General features: G+C 48.8%; 8 protein-coding genes across 8 annotated transcripts; 4 read left to right on the top strand and 4 right to left on the bottom strand.

The window, feature by feature from the left end:
* Positions 1–385: 385 nt before the first annotated feature.
* TrAFT101_011504 (uncharacterized protein) lies at positions 386–700 on the top strand (the record flags this gene model as incomplete). Its single annotated transcript, XM_024905432.1, has 2 exons — positions 386–406; positions 455–700. 2 exons carry the CDS (start codon positions 386–388, stop codon positions 698–700), a joined length of 267 nt encoding a protein of 88 aa, XP_024758066.1.
* Positions 701–1601: 901 nt separating this feature from the next.
* TrAFT101_011503 (uncharacterized protein) lies at positions 1602–2204 on the top strand (the record flags this gene model as incomplete). The annotated part of the gene is made up of 2 exons (XM_024906189.2): positions 1602–1930; positions 1991–2204. The coding sequence occupies 2 exons, from the start codon at positions 1602–1604 to the stop codon at positions 2202–2204; spliced, it is 543 nt and encodes a 180-aa protein (XP_024758067.2).
* Positions 2205–3020: 816 nt separating this feature from the next.
* Positions 3021–7644, bottom strand: TrAFT101_011502 (uncharacterized protein). Its single transcript, XM_024910125.2, has 7 exons — positions 7052–7644; positions 6923–6988; positions 6768–6826; positions 6679–6697; positions 6531–6596; positions 4749–6472; positions 3021–4679 (listed from the first exon to the last, which is right to left on the bottom strand). The coding sequence occupies exons 1-7, from the start codon at positions 7052–7054 to the stop codon at positions 3584–3586; spliced, it is 3033 nt and encodes a 1010-aa protein (XP_024758068.2). The 5' UTR covers positions 7055–7644; the 3' UTR covers positions 3021–3583.
* Positions 7645–9253: 1609 nt separating this feature from the next.
* Positions 9254–11193, bottom strand: ALG8 (glycosyl transferase). Its single transcript, XM_024902056.2, has 3 exons — positions 10957–11193; positions 10081–10847; positions 9254–10010 (listed from the first exon to the last, which is right to left on the bottom strand). The coding sequence occupies exons 1-3, from the start codon at positions 11031–11033 to the stop codon at positions 9349–9351; spliced, it is 1506 nt and encodes a 501-aa protein (XP_024758069.1). The 5' UTR covers positions 11034–11193; the 3' UTR covers positions 9254–9348.
* Positions 11194–11338: 145 nt separating this feature from the next.
* TrAFT101_011500 (uncharacterized protein) lies at positions 11339–13313 on the top strand. The gene is made up of 2 exons (XM_024902057.2): positions 11339–11807; positions 11873–13313. Exons 1-2 carry the CDS (start codon positions 11713–11715, stop codon positions 13104–13106), a joined length of 1329 nt encoding a protein of 442 aa, XP_024758070.1. The 5' UTR covers positions 11339–11712; the 3' UTR covers positions 13107–13313.
* On the bottom strand, positions 13190–15377 carry TrAFT101_011499 (uncharacterized protein). The gene is made up of 3 exons (XM_066129280.1): positions 14794–15377; positions 14219–14696; positions 13190–14157 (listed from the first exon to the last, which is right to left on the bottom strand). Exons 1-3 carry the CDS (start codon positions 15169–15171, stop codon positions 13310–13312), a joined length of 1704 nt encoding a protein of 567 aa, XP_065985412.1. The 5' UTR covers positions 15172–15377; the 3' UTR covers positions 13190–13309.
* Positions 15378–15586: 209 nt separating this feature from the next.
* On the top strand, positions 15587–18582 carry TrAFT101_011498 (uncharacterized protein). The gene is made up of 3 exons (XM_024900782.2): positions 15587–17289; positions 17350–17539; positions 17605–18582. The coding sequence occupies exons 1-3, from the start codon at positions 15739–15741 to the stop codon at positions 18447–18449; spliced, it is 2586 nt and encodes an 861-aa protein (XP_024758072.2). The 5' UTR covers positions 15587–15738; the 3' UTR covers positions 18450–18582.
* Positions 18583–18644: 62 nt separating this feature from the next.
* Positions 18645–20829, bottom strand: TrAFT101_011497 (uncharacterized protein). The gene is made up of 5 exons (XM_024902058.2): positions 20606–20829; positions 20487–20539; positions 20276–20402; positions 19136–20218; positions 18645–19075 (listed from the first exon to the last, which is right to left on the bottom strand). Exons 1-5 carry the CDS (start codon positions 20656–20658, stop codon positions 18859–18861), a joined length of 1533 nt encoding a protein of 510 aa, XP_024758073.2. The 5' UTR covers positions 20659–20829; the 3' UTR covers positions 18645–18858.
* Between the last annotated feature and the right edge of the window lie 586 nt (positions 20830–21415).

Below are 21415 nucleotides of genomic sequence, written 5' to 3'. Positions count from 1 at the left end.
TAGCTTTGAAGCGGCACATTAGTGGCATTATCGCTTATAGCTTTGATATAAGATTTCTGTCGTGCCATGAGATGGCTTTCATGGTGTGTATAGACAATATAGGTGCAGGCGGGGAGAAGAAAGAAAGGACAGAGGGGAAGGTTTGTATCCATGAATACCTAGATCTTGTGTATACTGTTATTCTACTAATCGCACCGTACAACTCCAACGTCACCATCATAGAGCGATGGATCCAGGAAAAGCTAGAGTATTCTGTCCTGCGACGTGTAGCGCCCCCGACTGTCGAGTCTTACCAAGGCCGAGAGACGGATATCGTGCGTGTTGTTTTGGGTACCCCAAACAATCTGGGCCGGGTATCACATGTGAGGTGGACCGCCTAAATGTCATGATTTCGCGACAGAAATCAGTAAGTCTGCTTTGTGTGTTTTGTTTTATGATTACTAACTAGTTGAAGGGCCTCATTATTGTAGGAGATATTGGGCTAGCGAACTCTAAGCAGGCCAAGGCATATCGCAAGGGCAAGGGCATGGGCAAGGGCGAGCTGGATTTCAGACGTAAGCTAGAATACAAACAAGATGGCAAGCCTCAGCGTGTCCAAGCCGAGACCCTACGAAAAATCTACTGGTGGTTCCAGTCGAAGGAGCGAAAGATCGAGATGGCCGTGCCCATAGAGGGAGGCAAAAAAACAAGAGCGCAATGAGGACCAGGATGAGAAATTTGCCTAGTTAGATTGCTTCTATGCCATATTTTGTGTTCAACATCTCAATTTAATGATTTGTGTTCATCTCAATGTCATGGTTTGTGTTCAACATCTCAACGCCACGGTTTGTGTTCAACAACTGAATTACAACACATCCCAATACCGTCGGCATATAAAACTGGCGGCTGGACGACGAGGTGCTGGCGCTATAATTGAGGACCTATTTGCTGCATCTTACCATGAGTACCTCTCCGCAGCACGAAAAGCCGCAACAAGGCTCTATGTTCTACGACTCGGGCCAGTCCATTTACGATGCTGCACAGCTCTGTTTAAAGGATTTCGAACATCGACTCAAGGCAGAAGAAAATTCAGAGGGAGATGATTATCTAGAAATAGAAGAGTTATGGGGTCGATTTAATCAATGGGCGGCATATATTGGAGCTTTCGCTGTGCCAAGGGCATCTCTCAATGCGAGATTAGCTCCTCACATAGTGATAAAAAACATGGTGCTCGAGTTGCTAGACATGATACAAGATAATCTCCTATGGGGTAATATCCATACTTTACAATACCACGAGAAGGCGCTGATAGGTCTCCAGTAAACTCTCCCGACAACACCGAGGAAATAACAGAATTGAGCCCTGGACTTCCTGCCTTCAAAGCTGCAATAGACCAACTTCATATTTTATCGGTGAATATTCGCCGCTTAGCGCGTCACACTCATAATCAGGATGAATCGTTGTGCGTCTCGCTTGTGCAGACAAGATTTCCTTGCGCGCGGAAAAGCCTCTGCAGCCAGCTTGGAGCTTCCATCCATGCACGAGGGATATCGCTGCAGTATATGCAGGAGTATAACAAGAAACTTGCCTATCAAAGGGATAATGAAGACAACTTGGAGACCATGGTGGATGAGGAAGAGCGCGAGGACCATGTAAGGACGCCAGAGGTGTCCCCTAACAAGGACGCGGGGCCCATGAAGCTGGAGAAGGTCATCCGAGGTCCTGGTGCGCTTCCTTCTCTAGCCTCACCTTCTGCAATAGTTCGCAACAATCGGTCAGAGTCAAAGTCTCCAAGCACAGTCATTAGCAGAAGCTCGTCTTTTCAAGACAACCCGCTTAATGAGAATGACTATCCCCCTATGCCGAGGCCAAAAATCGGGGAAAGACATCAGCCTTGCGCAATCTGTACCATGCCTATAGACTTGTCAACTCTAACAGAGAGTGCTTGGAAGTATGTAATAACATCCCTTAATTATTAGTGTATCTAGAAGGCCTTCTAATATATCTACAGGACTCATATTGACCAAGACATCGATCCCTATGTCTGTATTTCTGAGGACTGCATTGAGCCTCTTCAATACTTCACTAGCTTGCAATCCTGGATGGATCATATGCTAAGGCGGCATTCAATTAATTGGTCGGAACAAATTCACACGAGAAATGGTATTGCGACCTTGATCACAACGAAGACCCGCTGGAATTTGAAACAAAAACAGAGTATTTAAATCACCTAAATACTTACCATGGGGATAAGCTCACACGGTCACAAATTTTGGCACGTATACGGCGAAACCGACGGCTAGCGACCAGGGATGATCCCCTCGTATGTCCCCTTTGTGACTTTGTTCCGCCAGATATTGAGAAGCGCAGGATGGAAAAGCCGTATGAGCTTCTTTGGGGACATATTGCCCAACATCTCAAATCGCTAGCTTTCCTCTCGCTATCTTACGTAGTAGAAGACTTAGAAGGCAGAGAAAGCATCGCCGATTTCTCTGAGAGAGTAAGCGATAGAGACGATGCCAGTTTATCTACGCGTCCAATTAGCGACCACAGCAACAGCAGTTAACATTTTATACTGTGATCGAGAGTCTACTTCCTGCTATGTGGATATGTGATTCAAATTCAAGCCCCTCCCGAGAATGTTTCCGAGCTTCAATTAGCATCTTATCATGACCTTACTGCCCTTGTTAGACCATGTCTCGAAAAGAGGTGTAACATCAAGGCAATAGGTGCCAATTATGCGCCGCTACATCTACATTGGGCAATCTTACGAGAGAATGATGGAGTTACTAAACTGTTGCTTGAAAACGGAGCTTGTGCTGATGGATATGGTTATATGAGTCAAACACCACTATGGCTGGTAGTTTGGAAGGGCAGTGAAAGTATTGTTCAGCTCATGCTTGAGGGTGAAGCTGATATTGAGGCAAAGGATAGTGAGGGCCAGACGCCTCTGTGCAACGCGGCTGGGTAGGGATACTATGTTAGAAAAATGTTGTAGCCGAATAGAAAAGCAGTTATTAATTGCATATCTTATTAACGTCCACAAACATCTCAACACTGTAGTAAATAGCCAGGTCAGAATCTTTATTCAGCCTTACTCGACTACCTAGCAATCTACCTCAAATATCCATACAATGCAATATCACTCTTCTCATAAGCCTCTCATAAGTACAAATACTCTAGAAAATCCTCCTTCATTCAACAAAGCTGTTCTTAATCAAGCCCTTCCGGTGTAACCAACACCAAAAGCTTTCAAACGCGTTATATACAAGTCTCCTTGGCACAGCACCTATGACACGCAATAAACGAAGGGAATGAAGAAAATATACAAAACCAAACACAAGGATGCCTTTTTTTATCTTCTCTTTCATGTCAGTTCCCAAACTCCTGTCTAAATCTAATACAAAGTCCATCTAACCAATTGTCATGATGCGCTGTATTTCGGACAAACGCTCCATGGTAGCAGAGATTTGAAAACCTGCCGCTCGTAAACCAGGAGCCAACTCAGCCACTTAGATGTACATTTATGTGCTCGCCGCTCATCTTCGGTGCGATCAAACACGACCATTCTAGCTCGCGAGGCAAAAAGCAGCCTCTGGTTCCATTATTTGCGCCGAGTCTTCGTCGCTGGTCTTGATGCTGGTTCAGCCATCGCTTCTCGCTTCTTTGTCTGCTTTCTAGATCGCGGAGGTGGGGGTGGTTCACTGTGCAAGTGTCCCAGCTCATCCAGGGCCATCGTGTTTTCCCACTGCAGACAGCGAAAAGTAGGACGATGCTCAGGTGTCCTATCGCGGGCCCTTGGTCTCGTTCGTTTTGGCTCATCTTTCTTGTCGCCTTCCTTGTCGCCTTCTTCATCTTCTACTGCCTTGCCAGTGATCCATTTTATCCGATTTTTCATGTGCTTGGCTATCCTATCTCGGTAGGTGACCAGTTCTTTCCGTAGCTTGATCTCGTTGAAGCCTCGAGGGTCCAGCCATTTGATGAGCTGGTCCAGTTCTTCTGGTTCCGAGATATAACCCCATTGCTTGGCGGTGAAAACGCTGCTGCCACCCTCTTCCATGGCCTTCCTCTCTGGGACTGTCATGTCGAACTTGGCTTTGTACTCATTTTGAAGCTCGGTAGGCAGCTCAATGTATCCCTCCCGTTCCAAATCATCTGGACCTTGTACCCAGATGCACCCGTTCGCGTATTCGGCATGTGCAGTAGAGCTATCAGGCAATCCCGCATAGGGCATACCGTTTCGCTCAAACCAATAGTATCGATTCCAGAATCTGTCTTTTCCAAGTACCCGCGTTCGTGGACAGTCGGCCTCGCGTAGATCGTTATCGATGATAGCAACTTCCTCTTCGCACTTCTTTATGATATCCTCCTTCTTTTGTATTTCTTTTAAAAGTTTGATGTACTGTTTCGACTGCTGCGGCTTGGCCTTTTCCAGCGCCTTTTCTCTCGCCTTCTTGAGCTTCTCCTCTTCTTCATGCTTCTTCTTCTTATCTGTTAAGACACGGCCCCGGCGCTTCTTTTTGGAGCTCTCATCTTGATCGTCCTCGGCTTCGTCATCTTTGCTAATGATTGATTCATCCGCGTCTGCCATCTTGACGTCAATTTCCTCCTTGACAGGGGTACCGTTGGTTTCTTCAGTAGGTTCATTTTCTGGCATTAAGAGTTTACGCTGCTCATTCAGTTGTCGAAGCTCTTCTGTTCTGTAAAGCGAGGTTGTCAGTAAGAGAGCATGCGCATAATATCACGCATTGGTAGAAATGTCAACTTACACTTGCTTTCGCTGTCGCTGCCACTCAATCTTGTCTTTGCGGTACTTGGTCATTGTCTCGCTGCAATCTTCCATGTAACCTCGGACAGCTTTTGTCTCCATTGTCAGCATGCAGATAATCTGCAGGGCCTTGATGCGATAATTGATATCCAGCTCGGTATACTGCTTCTTCACATTCTCCAGAGATGGTACCATCTCAGCAGGTACCAGTTTTTGCAACAGCTCCTCGCATGCTTTTTGTTGGCGCTCGTTCTTGGAGAGTTGGTGCAGCAGACCGACTAAAATTCTCTGCCAGCCACCATCCTGAAAGTTTCGTTTTCGTAGGTGCTCGATCCAGTCAAACTCCTTCATAAGCTCTTCCGCTCTATTCTTTGTTTCCTGTTCCGCTCGGAGCTCTTCCTCCTCAGCAGCCGCTGCTTCAGCTGCCAGTCTCTCCGCTTCGATTTTTGCTAGGCTGCTGCGCGTGGCTCTAGCCACGGGAATGTCCTCCGGCTGAGCGTCTTCTTCCCCACTATCCTCGTCGTCCTCTTCTTCATCATCCTCGTCTTCATCGCTGTCCTCCTCTTCCACTTCTGGCAGCGTGATTCGCACCTTACCGCCGTCAGACTCAGAATCAACGAGAATCTTCAAAACCGCGCAATGAATCTCATCAAACAGTTGCACTGGACCGCTGGAATAAGCAACCTCCATCGCTTCGAGAAAGTCATCAAAAGTAAAAGAATCAAGTTTGAAGATTTCGCAGTAAACATTGAGCGTATCCCACGTCTCCAAGAGAGGCCCGACGCTCTCCATGTCAAGTCCGCGATGGATAAGATCGATAAGGTGGGTTTGGCGGCGATCGACATCGTCTTCTACCTCGACGGGAGGATCTCTGCATATGAATTTTAGCGGAGGACGCACAATTCCAGCCCGGGGCTCAAGTTGCAGGTCTTCGATGGGATATTTCGGTGGAGGAGGCGGGGGTGGAGGCGTCGGCTCGCGCGGTACAGCAACTTGTTCGTCGTGTCGTGGATAGCCAGTACCATTCACACCATCATGGACCATATCACCAGGCCACTTAAGGCCCTTGGTCCCTGAACCGCCAGGAGTCTGCTTTCCCTTGTGGCTTTTGGGAGCAGGCTTTAACTCAGGTAGGCGCACCGGGCCAGTCTGCACGGCGCCGTGTCCATTTACAACGTCCAGTGAGTTTCGCTCGCGCTTCTGCGCCAGAAGCTGCCTACGTTCCTGGATTTTGGTGTCGTGCCGAAGGTGAGGGGGGATCCTAGTATCAATGTGGTATTGGGTAGCGTAATCATTCTTTACAAGCCATGGCGCGCCATTCCACGCCTCCCTGGTAACTGTTCTCTTAATGAAAGACCGAAGCATGGACTTTGTGAAGGCACCACGCTCACGGCTAAGGTTATCATCAGTCACGATTTGCTCTTTTCCTGAGCCTCCGCCGAGAACAACCAGATACCGGCTTGTGGGGAGAGAGCTCGACCCATCTGGCAAGATTCTGGCACCAAAGGTTGTCTTCTCCCGCACTAAACAGGGGCGTCGCTCGTTGTTAAACTCGTCAAGGGTGACAAAGACATCCTCTCCGGGATAAAAGTCGGCTTTAAATTCGTCGTATACCATGTCCACGAGGTTATCCAGGCGAGAAATGGTCTGGAATTGGACTTTGCGGAGAATGGGACCCTTGAGCGCTTCGGGGAAAGCAGCCTCTACTTCTTGACCACCAGCGCGCTGTCACAGCTATATGAGCTAGGGATCAGCTAAAAGTGGAAGTATAAGTGAAACAAACCTCGCTGGTGAGAGCCTCAAAAAAGGTAAGGCCGGAATGGCCTGTGATTTCGTCATTGAACCGACGCTATAAATTCCAGTTTTAGTATACGCTTCCACGACCAGCTTGCGCGCGACAGATGGGACCGGGCGGGTTCGAGGCTAGTCACCTGTTTGTAAAAATCCATTCTAGAGGGATTCAAAAAAGGCAAGTTGTCAGCAATGCGGCGCATCAGAATCAGAAACAAGGCAGGCTCACCGATTTAAATATTCTTCGTAAGACACAAATATTTCGCCTGTCTGAGGAATTTGCCAGACCTAAAGCGCAGCCAATATCAGGCCAAGTCAGCCTCCATGCTCGCCATAATTCTTGCTGCAAGCGACCCAGCGGTGAATCAGTCTTGTTTGGCATACCTCGGTGTCCTCGTCCTCGACCTCAGCCGGGGGCAAGAACTGCACCGGCTTCCTTTTATAGAGCACCTGTTATAGTAGCGTGTAAGTGAGCTGCGGGCAATCTTCGGACGGTTGGCGGTGACTGCATACCATGTTTGCGAGCCGGGGCGGGAATGGGAGTCGAGAGTGCAGTCGGGGGAGGTGAAGAAGGTGAGAAAAAGAGGCGTCGCAGATTCACCGTCGAGGCCAAATCAGGAGCAGAGGAAGCCGGAAGCTTAGCGCGTTATCTAATCGAGGGACCCGGCAGAACAGGCATCCGGGCGAGGCACTGGCGAGATGCGAAGCTGCAGCTTCGGTCGTGAGCACGCTGCGAATAGGCGATATAAAAAATGCTGTGTGGAAGAAATTCGGCCGGCTTCGTGTTCGTGGCTCGCGGTTTCGAGGGCGTGGAGGCGGGCTGGGGGAAAAGTCGCGGTGCCTGGCAGGCGGGTCGTTCAGATGCTTGATCCGCACTTACACGAGGCTGCAACTGGCAGCTTTAGAGGGAACGCGGTCCGGGCAGGAAGACGGCGAGATCGGCAGCGGGCATGTTCTGCAGATCCGGGATGCGAGGCGGTGGTGGCAGCGGGCTGGAGCCTCGAGACGACGCGACCGAGTGACGTGCAACAGATGGAGACGAGGAGGAGAAAAAAAAGAATTGCGCGGGTGGGAGGAAGAGCTGCCACGGAACGAACTAGAGTTCAAGTTCCGGGACCTTTAGGTAATGCTGGGAGGGAAAATGCGTCCCGCCGTGGAGACCAGCGTCTAGCGGTTTAGCGGGCTGGTGCTCGGTAGCCACACAGCCTAGAAGGGGGCTTTTGGCTGGTGTCGGCAGGCGGTACTCGTACTCGATCGGTACCGTGGGAGGTGAGGGTACCTGAGGGGTACTTGTTGTCGATTGCCTCGCGAGAATAGAGAACAAAGAGGACACTGGCATTCTTGAATAAATGAGCTGATACTGAATGGCTTGACATTAGTAGTGTTACCAAGATATCAGATAGCATAGAAGATACTTTTTTTTTCCTCGTATTTTAGGATCAGAAGCCGGCGCACTTGACGGTAAATTGTAGATATAGACAGACGAAAGAGGTGCTCATTACACCAGGCATCGTCAATAGCGTTGGTGCTGTCGCTGTGAAAACAAAGGCACAAATTATGATGCAATCAAAGACAAAAAAAAAAAAACTCTAAAGCATCTCTGACTCCTTCACTCTCAAATACAAAGCCCTATTCATAATTCTCATCAAGAAAAAACCCCCCATCTTTCTTGCCGCGTTACTCTCGAATAACGCCTGCACACCCCCCAATCGCAACATCCTCAATGAAGTACCTCATCCGTACCGCAGCACCTCACGGAAACATGCCGGCCAAAATTCCTGTCTGCCACCGTCCAATCTTCGCTCTTCCTTCCCCCTTCCTTCCCACCCCCGGCCTTCCGTAGCCCGTCCTCCCCCCAAAAAACAAGGGCCTGAGAAAAAAGATGTGAAAAATAGCCCAGAACCCATTCATCCACCTTTTACTCTTCAACACGCGCAACTATTCCGCACATAGTCATAACACTCGCGTTTTTGGACTCATTTTATTCCCAGGGCTCCAAAGAATAATGCACAAATTGAACTGAGCTTATTTATCAAATTTTCGCTAATTTATGTCCCGTTACGTGCACGGCGCGGATCGGCGGCGGCAGGTAGGTCGAATCTGGCGGAGCCGGGCTGGTTCTCCTCCTCGGGAGCCACTCTGGAGTGAGAGACGCGACGTGTGCAGCGAGCGCCGTTGAGGCTGCAGCTACAGCGCATACAGCGCGGTTTCTTTCCACGCAGCGAGCGGCACGCTTACACGGCACCACACGCATTCATGAGTGGTATACTACATGCGATGCCATGGACGGCCTGGAAAATACAGCAACGGTCCATGTTTTCAGCAAATCCCCTAATTTCCAAATTGGGCAACTCGCCGCACTAGCCCTGACGTCATTCCGCCTGCGACCCTTTGCATCGTCCATTAAAGGAAACAAGATACAGAGCCTAATCTTGCCAATTGAGCAAGACAGCTCATCCACAGCTTTCTTTTCTTTGCCGAATCTCGTCTTTATCTCTCCAAACGCAGGCACTTTGTGCTTCTTGTCTCATTCCCCGTCAATGTCACCCCCAGCCTCAGCGTTAGTGCCACCCGCCAAGCACAAAACGGGAATCGTTCAGCCTCGCCTCACGTGGAGCGCCCCACACGTCCCGGCCCTACCTGATGACTCAGCTGGCTTCAAAGCCGCACTTCAGGCGACGCATAAGATTTGGCGACCAAGGCCACAACACAGCAGCAAAAAGAGATGAGAATACAATTCAAACGATTTTTATCTATCTAGTCTTGGGGTATCATTATGCCCTCGGTTTTTTCCCATCCAGATACAATCCTCACGATGTATAATACACAACCATATATCCCACCCAGCTGCCCACCACTCCTATCGCCGCGTAGGAACTCGTAAACATCAAGGGAAGAAACTCTAGTCGCTTCCCAAATATGATTTGGTGGAACAGGGAGGTATACGCAATCAGGGGGATGCTTATTGCGATATAAAGCGTGCTGAACCGGTCCAAGAGGAATACGCGTGGCTTATTCGATGCGGGTGCCAGGCGATCAAAGGCAATGAGGAATAGCACCAACCAGAAGACTGTATATATCGTCTTGATCGGGAACTCTGCGGGAGTGAAAAGCAACGGGAAAAGAGACACATATCCTGCCACGATCAGCGGTCGGAATGCACTGAGGTGCCGTCGATCCGTCAAGGCAATCAGGCTAAAGGGAATGATGACCAAGAGAATTGCCTTTTCATGCACATGCCAGCTAAAAAGGAACGACGAATATCCGCATAGCGTCACAGCTCCGATAAAATTTTCCCAGGTAGGCCGTCTAAACAGCTTGATCAGGGGCAGGGCTTGAGACAATAGCGTCAAGACGAGACACGTCCTGGGGCTAATCTCGGGCAGAACTGCAAAGGCAGTGTCGCCGACCAAGCCACGAGTGACGCTGTTTAGAGCTTCGGCATTTAATGGCAGTCCCAGCTTTGGCGCAACTGTTTTTGTTAGTTTCTTTTCGTATCGTTCTGCTGCAGAAGGTCATTTGGAGCTTGAGTCTGAACTTACAGTAAATCAAAACCCGATCAGCCAGGGAATAAAGCGCCCAGACGTTGGGTGCCCAGTAGGCATGGCACAGACCGCGAGAAAATGGAAACAAGCGGCTGAGAACTTGGGGGATCTGCCCCATCAGCGCAAATGGCCCAAAGGCAGCCGCAAATATTCCTCCAAGTCCAAGTCCAAGCTTGACGCAATTCAGGAACTTGATTCGGAAGATGGATTTCGATGATAGGCAGTATGTCCTCAGAAGGAAGACAAAGTAGGCCGGCCCAAGGTAAGAGTAGATGTGTTTGAAGCACAGGAGCGCGCCAAAAAGCAGGCCACTCTGCAGTAACGTAGACTTGCAGCGCGCCAACACCAAGGATGCCACAAGGATGCCGTACATGGCGCCGTTATACTGAAAGTGGATATGATCGATGATGAGCAGTCCGGGCGACAAGATGACGGACAGCGCAGCGGCCTGAGCAGCCCTCCTCGTCGGCAGGGACGACGAGTCGATAAACATCTGCAGGGCGTACACCAAGAGCAGCTCGGTTATAATGACAGAGAATCTTTGGAAATAGACTGTCTCCCAGCTATCGTAGTTGAGGTTGATTATTCGCACCATAGCCGGGTCCACTAGTCGCGCGAGATGGGCCAGAAGCCACTCGAAGTAGGCGAAGAAGGGAGGGTAGTCGAGGGTCCATTCTGAGGTGTTCTCGTAGTACCATTGCGACAAGGGGAGGCTGTTGGTAATGGCGAGCCAGTTGCGGTGAACTTCGAAATCGGTTGATTTGCTGCGCAGGTTACAAGCGTTAGCCTATGTCGATAATCCACCTTCGTGATGACTGGAGACGAGCTCCCGTCACAAGCAAAACAGCTAAGCTGGCATGTGCGTGCACTCACTAGGCCGGGAACAGGAGCACCTTGAACGCGGCGGCCACCAGCGCGCACTGCGTCAAAGTTGGGTACGACTCGGCCATTGTGTCTGTAGCTGGGCGGAAACGCTACCGCATTGCGTCGATACCGAGAGTTGCGCAATTCCAAACGACGCTCCGAGCAGCGAGGGCAGAGTGTAGAGAACAAATTGCGACCATTTGGAGTTCAAGGGCGGATTACATAAGGCAGTTGGAGCAGCCACACCTTCTACCCCATGCATACCCTTGATTCACGTTGCTGCCTGTTGTGGCCTAGCGCGTTAGAGACTTCCCCCGCCACGTTTTAGCCACAGCTGGGATGCGGTGTAAGTGGCTCCTGCCCATCGAGGCTATTGGAGAATCGCTTCGTTGGACGCGCTGCGAATAGATGCCAGGTAGTCTCTTTTGCGCTTCATTTTCCCTCTTTTCGTTGGCTTTTGTCCGTGGTCTGTGTGCAGCTTCTTTTCCTCTATTCTTTTTGCCAACGCCTTGGAAGCCTGTTTCTTTCAAGCCTCTTCATTCCTCTTTTTCCTTATTTTTTGTTGGCACCGGCCATTTGGCGGCGCTGGTCGCAAGGCGCATCTCTAGTGCAAAGTGTCCTCTGCAAGTCGCGGCTATATCAACGGCTGAAAGCTGGCGACTCTCGTCTTGTGGAACTCTTCGATTCTCGTCTCTCAGTGTCTGGTTCTGCCTCCATCTGCCGCGCTGATCTGGACTGAAACATTCCCTCCTCGCCAATTCCACAATGCGATTCTCCGTGCCGCTGGCTGCCCTCTTGGGTGCCGGCCTTACTGAGGCCCAGTACCTCATCAGCGAGCTGAGTTTTGGATATGCAGGGCGGTATGTTGGCGCCGGTCCGACTCAATTGCTCAGGATACAGCAGCTAATGTGTCTCTACCCTTTAGAATAAGCCCCGCAGACAACCCTGGCGTCATCCCCAACTTTGTCGTCTCTGGCCAGCCGAACAAACCCGAGATCCTCTCCAGCAAGGTCATCCTCACCCCCGTTGCGCCAGGCAATGCGCGCGGTGCGATATGGAGCGAGCAGCCCTTGAAACACTCGAATTTCATTGTCGATGTCGACTTTCGTGCTAGTGGCCCCGATCGAGCTGGAGGCAACTTCAATATCTGGCTGGCAAACCATGGCAAAGACATTGGCGCCAAGAGCGTCTACAGCGCCGGCAGGTTTGAGGGACTGGTGCTGGTGGTTGATTCGCATGGCGGCCAAGGCGGAATGCTCCGTGGCTTCCTCAACGATGGATCTGTGGACTACTCGCAGCACCACAGCGTGGATCAGCTGGCCTTTGGCCACTGCCAGTATAGCTACCGCAACTTGGGCCGTCCATCGCAGATCAAGATGCGCCAGACGTCAACCGGCTTCCGTGTTCAGATTGATGGCAAAACTTGCTTTGAGACTGACCGGGTCAGCTTGCCCACGGGATACGATGTCGGTGTGACAGCCTCCACTCCGGACAACCCCGACTCTTTTGAGATTTTCAAGATGGTGGTCATGTCGGATACCTCTAGCCACGACACCAATTCTAACAACGGTGATAACAACTATAACAACAACAATAACAACAACGATAATAACAACAACAATGATAACAATGACCGCAGCAACTTTGCTTACCAGAAGAAGTCTACCAGTGGCGATGAGTCCTTTGTGGAAGTGGCTGACCAAGAGGCCGACGTCTTCCAGACCTCCAAGGCACAGTTTCAGGACCTGCACAACCGTCTCCAGGGCACCAACCATCAGCTCTCATCGGTCTACCGCTCCGTCTCCCGTCATCACCAGATGGATGAGCAGCGCCACAATGAGATCAAGGATCTGCTTGCCACTCTGCAGAGCAAGGTCGAGCTGCTTGATGAGCTCTCTTCTTTCAGGCAACGCATTATTTCGCTGGAGAACGAGGTGCGCAACATGAACAATGAGTTACACAAGAAGCTCCAGGACAACGAGCGATCGGTACAGGGCGCCCTGAGGGTCCACCACAACTCTTTGACACAGAGAGTCGCGGAGAGCGTTCCTGGACATGGAAAGCTGATTGCTGTGATTATCGGAACGCAGGTTGTTTTGGTGGTGGGCTATGTGCTGTACAAGCGACGAAGAGCGAATTCGCCAAAGAAGTACTTGTGAGTTGGCACTGGCTGACTACTGGACCTGATGACGATGATGCGCTTAACGTTTTTGACGTGAGATTACGAGTGCGATGTGAAGAGGGGCTATTATACGGCGGCTCTTTGTATAAACAAAAGGCGTATTTACAATTGTTTTTTTCCGTAGATATCTAAGTTATATAGCATGCATGAGTTGGATCAAATAAACACACCATTTACAGTTCAATTTCTCCGCTTCGCAATTCCGCGCCGAACCGCATTCTTAACGTTGTGCCGGACTTCTTTGCCTTGTTGTCTGCCTCGCCCTAATGATCTAACCGGGAGAATTGCCAAAGCAGCATCACCATCTAATTGCATCTCAGATGAAGTCACTCTGTACCGTACAATAATGACTTTGAGTCGTGTATTCGGAGAATGGGAAGCATGAAATGACTGCAGAAAGGCAGACACGATGTTAAAGCCATCTAGGCTTTGCAAAGTCTCTTCTACTGTCTCCATATCGATCACCAGGTAAACCTGTCGGCCAAGGCCATTCAACACCGCCACCAAAAGTTGAAATAATTCAGCAGCGGTAGCAGCTCTCTGAAACTGTGCGCAACGCCAGGCCATTGTTTTCTCCGTTTTTAAGCCCTCGTTAAGCTTGAGCGCTTGGACTATCAGGTATTTAAGCAAGTCCATGATGGAGAATTGAGTTTGCGCATTATTAGGCGTCGCAGCTTTCTTTAGCACCCAGAGAGTCGGTATATTAGAACTTCTTAAGTCTTCAATGACATCGACGCAGAAATCCTGCAACACTTGCCGACAGGCGAAATTTCCCTTTATTACGGCGAGGGCCGAGTCTTCTGTGGAGAATAGTGAGTGGAATCGAGAAGAGAGCCAGAATGGATTTGTGACTGTGGAAAAGGCTGTTCCCTGAGCTCTTCGTTTCCTAAAGAATACATGATACTGGAGGCTTTTCAGCGGGTCATCAAGCGGAACATTTGATAGGTGGGTGAGTATTTGTGATATTTGAAGATCTGAGACTCTTTGGTTGGTATCTAGCATGGTACTTGATTGGATGGCGTGATATGCTAACAGAATATAAGCTGAGTCCTTTCTTTAGAATTGTAATTCCCTCTAGTTTGAACTCACATGTCATCTTCTTAACAATGTCATCCATCTTTGTATCGGATAAATGCAGTTGGGATTGAATAGCTGCGAATATGTTATGCAGGTCGCGAGGTTCAGACTGTGATGCTGTGACTAATTGCAGCTGAGCCTGAATATCTGCTATTCTTTTATGCATTACACGAAGTTCAGCTTGTGATGCTGAACCGGCTAATTTATCGATTTTTCGAGACTTTGCCGCGATTTCATCAACCAGATCAGCATGAACACGATGCAAAGGCCTTGTGAAGCTATGAAGGAAGTGCGAAATTTTGCCCTCGTTATACCAGTCGTAGGCTTTTAGCAGGAAGCTAAGAATCGACGCGTATAGCGCTTCCAGGGCTATTTTCATCTGAGGCATTGGATAAAGGTCTGATGAAAGATGGACTCGTGGGAGACTCTCTGCAATTTGGGCGATGGACTTTGCTAACAACTGAGTGGTATTTTCATGCTCAGCAGCCGCCTAAAATATGTATAAGTTATCCAGTCAGCAATGTCCCTGACATTCTATGTAGGTAAGTAGGTATTAAAGCACCATTTCAAACTAAATTGCTGCTTACCGTGAATAGAAATTTCACGGCTCCCCAGGCAAACGATACATATTGAGGATTCTGTGGAACAAACACATCAAATACATTCGAATAGTGGACGATGCTTGTCGCAGTTCTGCGAAGCCATTCTATGGTCTTTGGATTTTTTCCTCTAGCCTCATACACACGCATGGATTTGCCCACCACCTCTTGAATATCCTGTAGGGATGCAGCGTTTTGAAGAATGCGTCTTACATGTGTCCCTTGACTGCCGCCTTCTGTAAGTTGTTTGACAGCGGCTTGGAACGCTTCTTCAGCCACGCTAGATGAAGATTCGGAATCGATAGCGCCAGATTTTTCATGACTTTCAGAAGTATACCATTGCTGAAAATTGTCTGTGAACGCCATCCAGAAGTAGTTACCGAGCGGCTGGCAGCGAAATCGAATGAGGGGAGATATCAAGGCTTAAGCAGAAATAAGGATCTCAGAAGGTACCAGAAGAAAAAGATTATATTGATATAAAGAAAATATATATCAGCATATGGAGACAGCTTCCCCAGCTTGCTTCCCAATCGTGGTAAATACACGATATGTTGAAATTCCAAAGGTGGCGAAATTCCAAAGCTCATGGGCGCTGGCGGTGAGGCTTGGTATTGTATACATGTACATGTACATGCAGGGCGTCTCAGCAGAAATGGCAACAAGGCTGAGCGCCAGGAGGATGCAGGCAGCAACGCTGGCTATTATTGGCGAACAATCACGGCATGTGACATAGATCCATGTATTTTCTAGGTTCTTTAGCCAAGAGAGCAGAGCAGGCACTATGCGTGTCTGCCTTGGGCTTCCTGCACCCTACTTCGGAGGAATTATTTTGGATCTATATATAAGGTATGTAGGCACCTATAGATTCATGGTTCGTCATTTAATCTCATTTTGTTGATAAAATCATTCTACATACTTGTGCATTGAATCATAATGAATTCATATTATGCGACAATAAGCCCGGCGCGCGATCTCCGCTTTACTGGTGTTGTACCCCGAGACGAGCCCTTCAAGCAGGGTCTCGCGAGCCATTACACAATCTCCAGAGATGAGACTTCATTGGGGACCTCTGGGGAAGATAAACTCCAGGTCTTACGAACAGGGGGAGAGAATAAGCAGTATCAACAGCGGGGGGTTATACCAGATGGATTGGAGTTTAAGACTGAGGAGTTAAAATCTTCATCGGCTCAGTTGTGGGCGCGCCTCAAATCGCAACAGCAAGCGTTACAAGACCAAAGGGCAGACTTTACAAATCTAAGTGATTCAATTCGCCGCAAAGTATCGAGCTCAATGCCCGTGTCCAAAAAAGGTCCCTTGAGTTATCCTTTGGAGATGGGGAGTGGACTCGAATCCAGCATGCTACCCGCCAATCAACATGACACTAGCGGTGCAAGTTTTAATATTGTCAATGCTCCAAGCCAACCTGATTCTTTGGCTGTATTTCTACATGAAAAAATCAGAGCACTCCAAAGCGAGAATGAGGCGCTGCGGCGACAAGAAGGTAAACCTGTCGCCAATTTCGAGGTTTTCCACTGCATTTTAAACCAAGAAGGGGAAGAGACCTATCTTGAGAAGCCATACTGGGCTGTAACTGGCGATGAGCTCCAGCTGAAAGCGCATTCACTGATACTATATCCTGATGCATATATCCGATATAAGTCTCCTGCATTTATTGTTTATCGCTATTACTCGAGAGATAAAGGGATGGCGACAGACAACGCCGAAGCTCTGCGACAAAATAAGATTCCCGATCCAACTCCCACAAATGAGGTCATACGACTCGTCTCAGAGGATATGAAGAGAGCCATGAAGGCATTTATCAAGAATAACGAGAACTCGAAAAAGAAACCTCCCAGTGTTTTATTGAAGCAAGATATGCAATCACCATACCATTGGTGGTATTATTACCGAAACCAACCAAATATCTTTGACAGTCTATCACAGGGTCAATCGGAGCTTATTCGGACTCTAACGAACTGGATAGATGCCAATTACAATGAGATTTACAGTCAAGTCGATAAGCAATTCGAGCACGGAATGGTTTCAGAAATCTCTATCAGTTTCCTGATTGAGCCTGGAGACATTTTAATCGATAAGGATGAAGACTGTATCGAAGCGTATCTAGCAGTATCTTGGCTTGGCAATGATAAACCCAATGCTGTGAGAGACCATCTTTCAAAACGCTCTTCAAGCGACTCAGGCAATATCTCGCAACGAAAAAGGTCTCAACAACAATGGGGAGTTGATGTGTGGTCATATAAATACGATGGCAAGTTCTACCGAGCCAAGAAAAGACTGAATATAAGACTTGATACAGATACAACAAATACAGAAATTCCAATTCTGGATTTGAGGATATTTCCTCTTCGATTCGCCCCGCATGAGCTGCGTGAATCTCTGGAGCGGCGAGGGAAAGTTTTTTGGAGCTGTCGATACAGGAAATATATTTCGTATGCCAATAAAGAAAAGAATAGAGATCATGCTGTAAGTTGTTTTAGAGTATCGAGCAGACGAGATGCCAAGATTACTGAATTATATACACAGACCGGAGAGCGCTATATGATAGACTATCCTACCTATCGAGCGCTACATCCTGGATCTGGAGATAAACGGTTTTCGACGCATGAATCCAAAGCACAATTGGCATTCAGAGAGCAAGAAACCCCATCTTATCCTGATATATATCTACTACCTCGGACGATTCTTGGCTTCAGTCTACGACGGAAAAAATGGGGTACGTATGCATAAATCAGCCAGACGAGACGAATGCCTCATCGATGCTAACATATCGCAACTCAGAAGACCTCAACGTCGATCTAATTCAAGAAGTATCGTGGAATAAAGACGCTTTTAATCACCTTGTCGCAGACCCTGAAACAAAGGAATTGGTTCAGGCCCTCGTCTCAAATAAGGTTGCGGCAGAGAGAGGAACCGACCTGATGCAGAACAAAGGCAATGGCCTAATCATGCTTCTCCATGGAGGGCCAGGGACAGGCAAGACCTTCACGGCCGAGAGCGTGGCTGAGATAGCCGAGAAGCCTCTCTACCCTGTCACTTGCGGCGATATTGGAATCAACCCAGAAGATGTTGAGAAATACCTAGAGTCAGTCTTTCATCTTGGCAAAATCTGGGGATGCGTCGTCTTGTTGGACGAGGCAGAGGTGTTTCTAGAGCAGCGCTCTCTCAACGAGTTGGCGCGCAATGCTCTCGTCTCCGTCTTTCTCCGCGCATTAGAATATTACGACGGCATCCTCATCCTGACAACGAACCGCGTCGGCACCTTCGACGAGGCCTTCAAGTCGCGCATACAGCTGGCTCTGCACTACGAGCCACTGAGTCAATCACAACGAGCGCAAATTTGGCGCAATTTCTTCCGCCATCTCAAGGCCCTTAAAGAGGACAATATCAACTATGACGACGTCGAGAGCTACATCGGTGAGCTATCGGAGCGGGAGATGAATGGGCGACAGATACGCAATGTCATTACCACTGCCCGGCAGTGGGCTCAGTTCCAAGGCAGGACGATGGCAGCGAGCCATTTGAAGTATGCCATTAAGGTGACTGGCAAGTTTGACACTTATATTAAGGAGGTAAAGGAGGGGTTCTCAGATGAACAAATTGCCAGAGGAGATGGAGTGCGATAGAGAGAAGGGCAATTGTAAATAGAATTGATGGTGACGAGACGGAATAAATGTAAATTGAAGTAAGCAAAGTTGAATGGAATACCTTTGTTTTTACTGGACAATCTTGATGACATTGAACAAAACTAATGAAACGGGACAAAATGTTAAATCAGCTTAATTTATCAATTTTAATCTAGTTAGATTATGACTGGCTTCCGTGCTTTTAACTCCTAGTCTACCAATCAAGGCGAGTAATTTATCGTAATAATAAGTTAATATTGTGAATAAGCAATCTTCCGGTGCGGTATCTATGCCGTTATAAAACAAACTTGTACTTCAACCCAATCAAATCCCAACAGTGTTACCCCAACGTATATCATGATACCCAATCTTCTAACCTCCTCTATAAAACAAGACTCATAAGAACAATCTACTGTTTACCCTCCCTTGCATTAATAACACTAATCATCTCCTCGCCCTTTGGCGCCGTCGTCAAGTTCTCGTATCCATCCTCAGTAACAAGAATGTCGTCTTCGATACGAACACCTCCAACGCTATAGTAGCTCTCGAGGACATTCTTGTCGATGAACTTGGCGTGATCTGGGTTGCTGAGGTAGTAGCCCTCGATGTACTCTCGGCAGAAGTAGCTAGAAATCTCCCGTGTTAGTATACTCAAGTTGAAGGAGGAGAAGAAAAGAAAAACTCACATGCCCGGCTCAACGGTAACAATCATGTTTGGCTTCAGGACCTGCCTCTCCTTACCCGACTTCAGGCGCGAAGGCACCAGCTCTTCATCATACATCCTCATGGCTTTCAGCATATCTGCAGAAATCATATCGCGCTTTCCGCCATCCAGGCCCAGGTTTACGAGAATCATCAGTGGCAAATTGCCTGCGACGTCGTGCACCTCCAGGCCGACGTGGTGACCCAGCCCGTGTGGGAAGAATGCAGTGATGGTGCCGGCCTTGGCAATCTCAACAATGTCGCCCTTCAAGATACCGAGCTTATGGAGACCCTTAAGGCCAACCGCCGCAGCGTGGAGATGCAGCTGGTAGAATTTGATGCCGGGCTTGACGGCAGCGATGCATTCTTCCTGCATCTGCTGGACGATTTTGTATACAGCCGCGCCGTTGGCTGAGAATTGGCCCTTGATAGGCAGCGTACGAGTAATGTCGCTAGCATAGCAATTCCATTCGCATCCCGCATCAAGAATGACCAGCTCCTTGCCCTTTAGAGGCTGGTCATTATCCTCATAGTGCAGCGTTGAGGCATTCACGCCCGAACCCGCAATCACGGGATAAGCCTGCGAGCGAGCTCCCCGCGCAGTGGTCACAGCCTGGAAAATAGCCTCAATCTCGCGCTCATTGGAAAGACGCAGAAGCATTTCAGCTACTTTTCGATGTCCCGCGCTGGAAACCTCATTGGCACGGCGAATCATGGCAATCTCATACTCATCTTTGATGCATCGCGCATTGTTCATGGCAGGCTGGAGCTTCCAGTCGTTGATCTTGAATTTCAACTCTTTAGCCTTCGTTGGCGTCTGGTCCGGATGCAGGACAAACAGCTGGGTCGATGAGGAGAAGCGCGACTCGAAGAACTTGTCCAGCTGAGTTGAGTAGCGCACATCATCGACGTCGTAGAGCTGCTTCGCCTTGGCAGCGTCGGGCGTTGAGCCGAACCAGAGGACCTGGCGGGGCTCGACGTAAGGGATCCAGAGGGTGAGGGTGTCTGCGCGGATCTCATATGTGACGAAGCAGTCATGGAAGTTTGCGCCGGTGAGATAGAAGAAGCTGCGTTTCTGTGGTTAGCAGTGAAATACGTGTAGATACTAAGGTAGTCAGACGTACTATCTGCGCTGTCTCAACGGCGGCGGCTGGTCCGAATCTTCGTAGTTTTCAGTCGCTCGGCCAGGCAGATAAATGATGCCGTCGCTAATGTCCAGCTCCTTGGCGACTCTGCGCGCATGCACCTTGGCTGGCGGTGACGAATAGAGTCGTTAGTATTCGTCATGGGGCCAATCTTTATCAATTCATGCTCTCTCATCTCTCTGTTACTTACCAGGGTATTTCTTAGTCTTCCAAGTCTCGAAATCATCCCTTCTCGCTATTGTACTGTTGATCACAAATCAGTCCGTCACTCCGTCATTGGGAGAGAGCCCAGGAGATAGCAGCGCTTACACTGCATCAAACTCGTCATCAAGGATGAAGCTGAAGTCGAGGTCTTCCATCATGCCAGGTGTTTATATCGATATCAGGTATCTCTGCTACAGAATGCGACAAAATTTGGCTCTGCCTTTCTGCTCTGCGCCCTTGGTCAGGCACAAACTAATGGCGATGCTAGCAATGATGCTGATAGTAGATGAGACCAGCACGTGAGTGACATGCTAAATACCCAGCGCTGTGCCTGACGTCTCCCCCGTACTGCTGTATCTCCTATCGCCCGCTATCTAATGGCCCAGCTACCCCAGGAAAAGGGAGCACCAGCGTCTTTTCGGCCTAGCGCCCAGGCGTCCATCCGGCGTCAGGGGCCGAACCGCGTCTGGCTTCACATTTGGATTAGACCAGAGTCTGTGACGGAAAAAGAGCAGAGCTGAGAATTAGAAATAAAGAGGAAGATTGAGATTACTCGTCTATGCAGATCCATCCAGCTGAGATGCAGCCCCTGGACTCTATCATGTATATATGTATATGCACCCTTTTCCATTCCTTCGGCGAGGCAGCTTATACTAGTTTACAGTAGTGCTTAAGCCCTGCACCTATGTACATACCGCAACAAGGCAAATTCAGATAACAAACCACATTTTTTCACCCGGTGGGAGTCTCTCATAGAGTGAGATTTCCATTTCTCTCCTATCCACATGATAACAGTTTATATCGCTACAACTACATCAGAATTCACCCGCTAGCGCCACAATGCCCGCTACTAGGTAGTTTCTAACCAACGACTATACGCCAGAACTCCACATACATACAAAGATATAACACAAA

This window comes from Trichoderma asperellum, chromosome 7, assembly GCF_020647865.1.
Source record: "Trichoderma asperellum chromosome 7, complete sequence".
In the NCBI taxonomy this organism is placed as follows: Eukaryota; Fungi; Ascomycota; class Sordariomycetes; order Hypocreales; family Hypocreaceae; genus Trichoderma; species Trichoderma asperellum.
The sequence above is the reverse complement of the archived record's forward strand: the minus strand, read 5'-3'. Positions and strand labels throughout refer to the sequence as shown.

What these genes read in the sequence shown, in the direction of transcription:
- TrAFT101_011497 (XM_024902058.2), bottom strand. Translation starts at nt 20,658, where the DNA reads ATGATGGAAGACCTCGACTTCAGCTTCATCCTTGATGACGAGTTTGAT. An exon ending in GATGACGAGTTTGATGCAGT is followed by an intron (nt 20,540 to 20,605) that starts GTAAGCGCTGCT and finishes TGTGATCAACAG; the next exon opens with TACAATAGCGAGAAGGGATG. An exon ending in CCGTTGAGACAGCGCAGATA is followed by an intron (nt 20,219 to 20,275) that starts GTACGTCTGACT and finishes ACAGAAACGCAG; the next exon opens with CTTCTTCTATCTCACCGGCG.
- TrAFT101_011498 (XM_024900782.2), top strand. Translation starts at nt 15,739, where the DNA reads ATGAATTCATATTATGCGACAATAAGCCCGGCGCGCGATCTCCGCTTT. An exon ending in AAAAGAATAGAGATCATGCT is followed by an intron (nt 17,290 to 17,349) that starts GTAAGTTGTTTT and finishes TTATATACACAG; the next exon opens with ACCGGAGAGCGCTATATGAT. An exon ending in TCTACGACGGAAAAAATGGG is followed by an intron (nt 17,540 to 17,604) that starts GTACGTATGCAT and finishes ATCGCAACTCAG; the next exon opens with AAGACCTCAACGTCGATCTA.
- TrAFT101_011500 (XM_024902057.2), top strand. Translation starts at nt 11,713, where the DNA reads ATGCGATTCTCCGTGCCGCTGGCTGCCCTCTTGGGTGCCGGCCTTACT. An exon ending in AGTTTTGGATATGCAGGGCG is followed by an intron (nt 11,808 to 11,872) that starts GTATGTTGGCGC and finishes TCTACCCTTTAG; the next exon opens with AATAAGCCCCGCAGACAACC.
- TrAFT101_011502 (XM_024910125.2), bottom strand. An exon ending in TTGAGGCTCTCACCAGCGAG is followed by an intron (nt 6,473 to 6,530) that starts GTTTGTTTCACT and finishes TAGCTGTGACAG; the next exon opens with CGCGCTGGTGGTCAAGAAGT. An exon ending in CAGCGACAGCGAAAGCAAGT is followed by an intron (nt 4,680 to 4,748) that starts GTAAGTTGACAT and finishes CTCGCTTTACAG; the next exon opens with AACAGAAGAGCTTCGACAAC.
- TrAFT101_011499 (XM_066129280.1), bottom strand. Translation starts at nt 15,171, where the DNA reads ATGGCGTTCACAGACAATTTTCAGCAATGGTATACTTCTGAAAGTCAT. An exon ending in CCGTGAAATTTCTATTCACG is followed by an intron (nt 14,697 to 14,793) that starts GTAAGCAGCAAT and finishes TACATATTTTAG; the next exon opens with GCGGCTGCTGAGCATGAAAA. An exon ending in CATTGTTAAGAAGATGACAT is followed by an intron (nt 14,158 to 14,218) that starts GTGAGTTCAAAC and finishes ATATTCTGTTAG; the next exon opens with CATATCACGCCATCCAATCA.
- ALG8 (XM_024902056.2), bottom strand. Translation starts at nt 11,033, where the DNA reads ATGGCCGAGTCGTACCCAACTTTGACGCAGTGCGCGCTGGTGGCCGCC. An exon ending in GTGCTCCTGTTCCCGGCCTA is followed by an intron (nt 10,848 to 10,956) that starts GTGAGTGCACGC and finishes TAACCTGCGCAG; the next exon opens with CAAATCAACCGATTTCGAAG. An exon ending in TGATCGGGTTTTGATTTACT is followed by an intron (nt 10,011 to 10,080) that starts GTAAGTTCAGAC and finishes TAACAAAAACAG; the next exon opens with TTGCGCCAAAGCTGGGACTG.